Here is a 9,435-nt window from a genome sequence, read left to right as displayed (position 1 = left end):
ATGCATCTGTACAAATGGATTGGCATTCAATATTGTTTACTCATAGTATTGGCAAAAAATTGTGAGATCAATTAATGACGGTCAAAGGCGTTCAATGGCTTGGGTTATGAGATTATGTGCTCTTTATTGGAAAAACTGGTGAAACATGTAGAGGATTACTTGCAACCCATCAAGGATTCATGAATCAAAACAATGTGTCCATAATATCTAATGAATGGAAAGATGCAAGGAATAGCCCTTTGATCAATGTTATTGCAAAGTCCATGAGAAGTACAATGTATTGAGAATTGTGGATTGCAAATGGGAAGTGAAGGGTGATATATTCATTGCAAACATTCTCACTCAATAAAGTAAGCAAGTTGGCTCTCAAAATGTTGTTCAAATAATAATTGGCAATGCCAAAAGTTGGAGGATTGTTAGGTTATTGGTCAAGGAGCACTTCAAACACATTTTTTGGACACCTTGTGATGTCTACTCACCCAACCTAATGCTGCAAAAAATTGGCAAGAAAAATGATTGGATCAGAAGAAAGAAAAAATGAAGATGTGCAAGAGATCTAAATGTTCCTTATTAACCACCATATGACCCAAGCCATATTTAGACCATTCTCAATATTGGAGCTCTTGAGGGTAAGTTAAATTATTTAAAATTTATATATGTTCCAAGCTTTAGTAAACATCGTGGTTTTTAATTTAAAATATGGTTTTAATTTTTTATTTTTTTTATTTGAAGTAAATTGTTAAGACTCATTTTGTCTTCAACACTAATGTTTTGAGATACCTTGTGATGGTTAATGAAGCATTGTTTGGAATGGTAATCAATGTTAATTGGAGCATATCTAGTAGTACAAGGGCAAGCACCATTAAGGCAATGACACTAAATGACTTGGTGGGATTGTGTTTAGTACCTCCTAAGATTTAAGAAACCCTTACTGTGCATTATCCAATGCACTGACATGGATATGCATTGCTTGGGTGAGGTATACGATGGCATAGACTCCATGATTAAATATATTAAAAAATTATAATGATATATAGCAAGATTCTAAAGAAACATTCTTTAAGGAACTACATAAAATCATGGTTGGGAGATGGAACAAAATGGTTGCCCCTTTGCATTGAGGCCCAAGTACTATATTTAGTCTGTCCTCAAGGAGGGCTAATGTAGTTATCACATACAAAAATCTTGAAGTTGCTCACAAATACAAGGAAACCCTTTGTAGACTCCATCTTGATCACATATGGCTTAGATGAAGGTTGAATTCATGAATTTTGCATGCACTGATGATAGTGGTCATGAGGCCCCTGAGGACAAGAACGTTGTTGATGCTCATAAATAGTATTACTTCCATGGAGAAATGAACACACACCTATAAGCTTTTGCCAACAAAATTTATTTCACAGGTTTTAACTGTTAAGATTCTAAATTCTAAATCCTTGTTGACAAATATTGAATTTATATTTTTTAATTTTTTTACTCAACTCTTAACTTCAAATTAGAAATTGAAATTCTTGATAGGTTGTTATTTATCATCATTTGAGAGGAATTGGAGCATATACTCCTCCATTCACTCATTCAAACTTGAGACTCTTTGCACACAAATACAATGCCTACAAAAAAGGAAAAGCAAAGCATTGGGATGTGGAATGTTAAACCAGTGTGCACAGATAGAAGATTTGATTGCCCACTTTGATGCACTTGGATTGATGATGAGGATCATGAGATAGCTAGTGATACTAATGTTGCTCTTGACGTTGGCATTGCTAGTATTGATACCAATTTGTGCTACTAATGTGACAACAAGATGGTGATGATATTTGATAACTGATTGTTAATGTTGACATCACTATTTTTTAACTGAAATTTTTTTTTTATGAATAGACATTTCCTATTAATTAAATATTAAAGATACATATCCACAATAAAAGGGGTCGTGGGATACAAGATCACCTCATGAATTCACTCGATACGCAACCTGATAAGACAACTAATCATAAAAAAAAAATTAAAATAATAAATAAAGCCCTCAGGCTGCAAGAGCGAAGCTAGCCGAGGGTCTTTGTCATCATAACCCCAAAAGTTTGTGGGGTTGGCAGATAGCTCAAGGGGAGCCCAACTATCAACAAGGGTGGTAACAACATCATCTGTCACTTTCACTCCCTCCAACCTGGGCAGAGAGGTAGCTAAATTAATGCGAGGGAATGCCCATTTAGGGTCTCTGCGTGCAGAAGGCCAGCCCATTCAAGGTCTCTCTATGAACTGAAATATTGATCTGGTGGTCATTTGGCATTTTGTTATGTCTTTGAACTATATATATATATATATGAAATCTGAAATAACAACTTGACTTGGAGTCTTTAAAAAATGTGTTCCTAATATATGATGTATATGGCAGCTCTAGAGCTGTCACAAATATATAATTGTTTTTAATAATTGGAACAATACAGAGATGGATATCCAAGTTCATGAGTTATTTATTGGAATATCTAAGAAAATTGCTTATAAGCAACCCAAAAGACAAGTCGCGCACATCATGGAGAGTAAAAATTAAGTCAAATTTGATCATATGATCCAATTTCAAGCCGCCCCACTGTTCATTGGCCCATCCCAATTTGTTGTGGAACCCTATGGCCACACGCAATATTTGAGTCCGACCTAAGAAACAGAAGAAATTGAGACTTAAAAGATCCCTACTAGGCACGTGCAATTTTTTGCAAGCTCCCAAAGGATGCCCTGCATAAGGAACTTCTAAGATGTAGATTTGACTAGGAAGCCAATCTTATACACCGTGGCCAGTGCAAAATCCCGCATATGAATATATACTTTTTCAGGACTGCACAGAAACCATCTATATGCAGACCTAGGATAGGAAAAGAAATACCAATCATTTATAACTCGTGCATAAGGAATATTGATTAGAGAATCACTGAAACATACGTCAGCTTGCCTTGAGTATCTGGTCTGGCAATTTAATTAAACAAAGTTCCAATGCACGGTGAAACTAGAAATAGATCATCCAACCAACTACTAGTAGAAATGATTCAAGCTAAATTTCCCTAAATTGAAAGATACTCCTTAAAAACACTCTTATATCATGAAAATCAAATAGCAACTCACGAACTCGAACAGTAATTTAAAAAAGTAAGCTGCACTGGAGTATCACGATTCACCTTACGTTTTTCAATTTTTCAGTTCTATTCATAAAAATAGGTCAGAGAAGTATTCTAACTCAAAATTTCTCAACAGCAGCTGTCTGAACTCCAACTTTCCCTCCACATGGTACTTAGTCAAAAATATAATATACATTGTGATGACCAAGTTGTTGAACAAAGAAGAATATCGGAATCCCATGTATATTCCTAAAACCCTTTTGCATTGGACATTTTCGAAAAATGCAAATGGTCACCCATCAAGCCCATGTATTTCAAAGCCCCACTAATTTTCGTCACTGTAGTAAAAGTGATTTGTAATCAGTTACTGCAGCCAAAATAGCTTGAAGTACCCTTCAGAACCATAAGAACTTGGTTTTTATTATGAAGGAATCATTTTTTAGAGATGCATTTCAACCACAGAGACCAGGTTGAACCTTCGCAAGGAAAAATGTCTTGAAATACAGCAACGTGTAACAAATGAGTTTAGCAAGAGACTGTCCACAGGTATTCCTTCACTCACTGTGTCTTTTGAGTACTTGATAAACAAGTTTATCTGGCAACCTTCCACTTGACTGCAAAAAATCCAATTGCTCCACTCAGAATACAAGATATGGAAAACAAATATCTCTAGCATGGACTATCACCACTAATGTAAATTGGAAAATAACGGCATCAATGTAGTAGGTCATTCAGGGTTACCTGAAACTGCCTCATGTGCAAAATGGGCTCACAACCAAGGTCTGCAATAGAATGACCAGATAGAATGCTTGTATCAAAACGTTGAGCTTCATAAGCAGACAAAATAAATGCTTTGCTTGTGTCAACTAGGTGGCAGACCTTGAGTAGAGAATCCAAGGAGTTCATCTGCAAAAACGCATCCCAATAACTCATATAGGAAGGTTCTACAACTTTTATACCAAAGGAAATCATATTCTAAAATAATCAATAAAACGAAAGCAGGTTGCATGATTAAATGGAGTCTACCAATTAACAATCATATTTCACATCACATCAGCATTCTAATAAAAAACCTATCTTTGAATTTTTTTTAAAAAATTCTAGGTTTACTGAAATTTGCTATGCTTTTACGGAAGAGAAAAGACCTAAAAACTACCCTTGCCTCCACCAAGAGCAGAGAGTCTTTGTCAACATCAACACTAAAACTGAAACAAAAATGTTGTATATCATTGACCAAGTCCCAGTCTTTCAAAAAATAATTGGTGGAACATGTAAATGTATAACAACATAAATTTACACAAAGGCAAGAGCCTACAACATAATGGTAAATTGTGAGCCTCTTATATGAGAGGTTTTGGGTTCGAGTCTACTCAAGCTTAACACATATAAATAATTAATCTCAACAAATAATAATAAATAATCTAGGCTTCGGCACATACCAACAAAAAAAAACACATCAATTTACACAGATACAGAGATACAGAGATAGTATCAGGTTGCCAGGAGCTAAAAGAACTCCAGTAACAAACATGTAATTTTGTGCTTTTCGCTCAAGAAATTTTAATTTTTCTGTAGCCAAAATTTACTTACAGATACCCAAAGTGGTACTAGTAATTAGAGAAAAAAATAAAAATTATTATGATCTCCACATGGACTAATGTTCATCAATTGATTGAAGATTGGAAAAAGAGGTAATCCATCATAGATTGTAACATCAATAATATCAAAAATTTCAAACAAAGATATGATACCAAATGAAAAGAAACTAAGCTCGTATCTGAACAGCTTCTACATTAATCTCATAAGAGAAGAAATGCAAAATAGGTTATAGATCTAAAACTGAACAATAGAGAAAACACACGACATGAGATATATCCTGAAAACCTTTTCAGGAGCAACTCAGCCTCCAAAGCACATTCAATGTATTATTAAATAAAATTGCCAACCAACTACACCAGGGAGCTAATCCACCCACAAAACATGTCTCTAACAACTCTTCATTGTGCAAACAAACCAGCAGCATCCTAACCATCCATTGCCATGCTACAAAGCACCCCATGAGCAACAAGAAGACATCTGTGAAAATCTGATAGCATACCACTACTTGCACCCCTCTTTCCTTACAGTTAATTGGGAGGCTGCTTTCGAAATGTCCCTATCCCCTCTTTAAAACCGCCAACAAATGTATCCAGTAAATAGGCTAGTCCAAACCCAGAAACCAATGATAGTTTTCAATACCATGAGCGTAAACCGTGGGCAAATTCTCCACCCAAATCAGAGCACCTTACTCAAGTAACATCTATTAACAATTTCACTTTCTTCCATGAATAGAACAAGTATAGACTGGTTCTGTGACTTTAAACAAAATAAAACTGAAAGTTTAGAAGTAAAATCCCAACAGTAATAGAATCAGTTATGTTAATATTTAACAGTCACTGTCATGCCATAAACAGTTAAAATTTAAAACATAGTTACTAATTTAATTAATGGCACAAGACTCTCTCTCTCTCTCTCTCTCTCTCTCTCTCTCTCTCTCTATAATGTTAATCATACATATGGTTAATTACTGCTGACATTACATGTCATATACTATGCAATTTCCCATATACTTGATGCTAAGTTACCAGATTCTCTCCAGCAACACTCAAAGTCTGGTTCAATTCTGTACAAAGTCTGGTCCTTGTCAAATTCTCTCCAAATTCTCTTGCAGAGCTGCGAATTTGCTGCAAATTCTGTAAGAGGAACCTGGGCAGAATTTGCAGTGAATTTTGAAGAATTTTCTGTCTAGACCTGAGCTGAATTTGGTCTCAGAGCATTTTTTTTTAACTTTTTAAAGTGTTTTTTGACCTCTCAACTCTATTGTGACCACTTAACAGACCAAAAAAATGTTTATATATCATTGTGTATGAAAATGAAAACTTGCTTATAAAGGAAATCCAAATTGACAATAGGTGACATCTAAATTGATGATTATAGAGGAATGTCTTTATAAAGATATGATATGTTTGAATCCGGGACTTCAAATTTGCATCACCTTTTTGATATAGCCTGGTTAGAAATGCTCTAACCAATACAAAATAAAAATTTAGATAACTGCACTTATCTTTTGACAATTCCTTTCATTCTCACTGTCCCCATGATATGGAAATTTGTTCCGTGCATGTGACCAAGCAAGTGTATCAAGTTGTATGTCGTGCTAAATGATGCAATTAATGCCCTATTGAACTGAAACACAGATTTGGTGGTGTATTTTGCGATGTTCCTTTACTATTAGCAGATTCAAGTATGGATTTATTTTTTGTTGCATATATACACACACATATACATTTATTAAAAAAACATATGTTTTTGTATGGATGAACCCAAAACAAATCCGAACCCAAGCCCAAAAAAATTTAGATGAATTTCGAACCCGAATCTCAAACCCACATCCGTACCGGAATCCGAACCGGCAACTTAGACTTGATGTAATTTGTGTTCATTTATATTTGACCAGTTGCAAGGAGCACTTAATGTAAACACAACTTTAGGAAAAAAGCAGAAGCAAAAGGAGTACAAGGTGGGAGGCTCAGAATAGCGATATCAAAGTGAGTAAGTGTTGGCAAACAAATTTGTCACTACAGATTCACCTTTACAATTAACCCTATTTGCCCAAAGAGCAGTGACAATTGTGCAAACAGTTGGTGAGATTGTGATTAAATAATGATCTTTCACAATCTTTCTCTGCATTTGAGAGGTGCGGCTCCCTCGTATTATGGGATTATTTGAGATTTTTGTGTAATTTTAACCAGAAAGTACAAAAATGAGAAAACGTATATCTAAAGAAAATGAACAAAAGAAACCTCGGTAGAAGACATACGAATACTGCCCGAGATTACAAAATACAGAACAATCACAAAAGGCTTTTGGCATATAATGCAATGATGGTGAAAGAAGTACAATGAACCTCTACATACAAAGAGACAAGTTATGCTAGAACATCCAAATAAAGATACCATGATCTGAGTGTGTTTCATTTCATTGAATACACACATTATCAATTCTTGGCACATACATGAAGAGGATCACCAACTCAACATACAAGAAGTTAACACTGATAACAGAGACATTTAGAACATACAAGCTAAACTGCATCCTTTATTATCTTTTGAAATTAATACATTATACAATACCAAAATCCTTCATTTACACATTGCAAACAAAAAGTTCTTCAAAAACATCTCTGCAAATTTCTCCAGAATTTTCCCTCTGTAAAAATCCCCCCTATAATTTTTTCCATTTTCATTTTGCCTCAAGAAATGAATAGATTTTATTTTATTTTACTTGCTTCACAACCTTTCTCAGCAATCTTTCTCAGTACTTCAACATCAATGACCACTTTCAGCACTAGACAGCAGTGACACCTTTAAAATCTTGACATCAACAACAAGCTTGTCTATAATATTGTCATCTTACCTGCTTGACATCCATGACTGCATTTCCAACACTTGCTAACCCATACATGATTGCTTATATTATTTAGTTCCACTTCAAACAACCAACCATCACAAGGATTGGAGAAGAACACGTGATAGGATGCATGATACATTTGCCGCAACTAAGTTCAAGGGAGAGATAGAACACCTCTTGGGCCACAACTGGCAGGAATTCTTGTCCATCCAATATGGGATGGGCCTCTACCCTCCCAGTCGTGTTTCCTTACTAGCCCCTAAATGATTATTTGTAGGACATTATTTTATATAATAGATAATTAAAAAATCTAGAAAGAGTAGCAATATCATCACATTACAGGCATAATAATTCATTGTAATGATCTTCTTAAAAGCATTATAACGATCTTCTCACTATCATCACATTGCACACTACAACATATTAATGATCTTCTCAATATCATCACATTGCACACCACAACATAATAATGATCTTCTCTGTACGATTCATTATAATGATCTTCTCAAAAGCAAGAGCATGAGAACGCTCAGAAAATGGTAAATCATAGAAGCAATTATAAAGATTCCATTTACTTGCTTGATGATTCCCCTGAAGGCTACGTTGACCTTTTCCTTGGTGACTATCTTTCATGTATTTTTCAGTCAATTAAAGAAATACTTAAAAGAGAAAAATTGGTTTAAAGTAGACAATGGATGGATAAAGAACTTAATATTATGGTTGTAGTCTTGTCAGAATATAGTGATCCTTGCTAAACTTAATCATCAAAAAGGTGCAAATGCCAAAAAGTAAAGAAATAAGTAGACTTGTGTCCTTTCCAATTATTTCCTTTCTAAATGCCTTCAAAAACATATTTGTATTTAGATTGCACCCAGGATGTTACAAGATTTAAATAAACTCGCTATATCATGGAAATAGAAGTGTAAAGTTGATATAGGTATACTTACTTTCATATATGGGCATGAAGCACAACCACCATGAATTGAACAACCTTCACCAGATGACACTCCTGGAACTATGGAAAGCTTTGTTAAATTTTCAGATTCACTCAACTCAGAATTTCCGGAAGATTGTGGCTTTGATATTGAATCAGATCCAACAGGAAAGATAATTTCCACCTCAACTTTTGATCTTCTAACCCCTTTCAGTGTGTTACGAACTGCAGCCACAATAGCTGTCACCATGCCAGATTCAGTGCCTAATATGAACTGAAGATGTTCATCAATATCACGACTCACTGCCTCTTGCACATGCTTTGTGATGAAATCCAAGATATTCTGTGTAGAACCTACAACTCCCATTCCTCGCTTCTTTGCTTCCATGGCAAGTGAAAACATTTCACCTGGAACCTCAAAATGAGCGGTGAGGAAAGCATCACAATAACCTTCTTGAATTCTCAATACCACATCTTCACCAAAGAGATTATGTACAATGCATGTGCCATCCTGCAAAAGAATTTCTATTGATAAGCCAAGCCAAAATATAAAATTTGATAAATGTACACTGCTACAAACATTCTTGTTAACTATATAAAATCTAGCTCAAATAAATGATATCGACATAGTACAAGTCAGATCCAGATTATTGATTTTCATACCCAAGCATTCACACTTCTCTAAACTTCATGAAGCAATCTTTTAATTGATAATCTGCTTATGGAAATAAATTGTTTTTTACAATAATGTAACTAAACTGTGATTTAATGTCCTCATGTGTTGACAACAACCCACTCTGGAACAGTGCAGATTTTGTAGCTATAAACTTTGACCTATTGCTTTGACAAAATATTGATCTAAAGTTCTCAAATATAAAATGACGATTTCCTTCATTTTGTTTAGGCGAGTATTAACTGGATGGCTATAGAGGTGCAGACATG

General features: G+C 34.8%; 1 protein-coding gene across 2 annotated transcripts in view; it reads right to left on the bottom strand.

Annotated features, from left to right (window-relative positions):
* Nucleotides 1-3,171: 3,171 nt before the first annotated feature.
* The window catches only part of QS (quinolinate synthase), a 49,558-nt gene continuing 43,294 nt past the window's right edge, over nt 3,172-9,435 (bottom strand). For both annotated transcript variants that reach the window (XM_089828526.1, XM_089828527.1), the window contains 3 exons: nt 8,507-9,004; nt 3,852-4,016; nt 3,172-3,724 (listed from right to left, as the gene is read on the bottom strand). In XM_089828526.1, the coding sequence (XP_089684652.1) occupies nt 3,665-3,724; nt 3,852-4,016; nt 8,507-9,004 (723 nt within the window). In that variant the 3' untranslated portion in view covers nt 3,172-3,664. The remainder of the gene's footprint in view (nt 3,725-3,851; nt 4,017-8,506; nt 9,005-9,435) is intronic.

This window comes from Cupressus sempervirens, chromosome 5 (assembly GCF_028749045.1).
Source record: "Cupressus sempervirens isolate cs-2001-9-10 chromosome 5, ASM2874904v1, whole genome shotgun sequence".
Lineage (NCBI taxonomy): Eukaryota > Viridiplantae > Streptophyta > Pinopsida > Cupressales > Cupressaceae > Cupressus > Cupressus sempervirens.
This window is presented reverse-complemented; position numbering and strand designations above follow the sequence as displayed.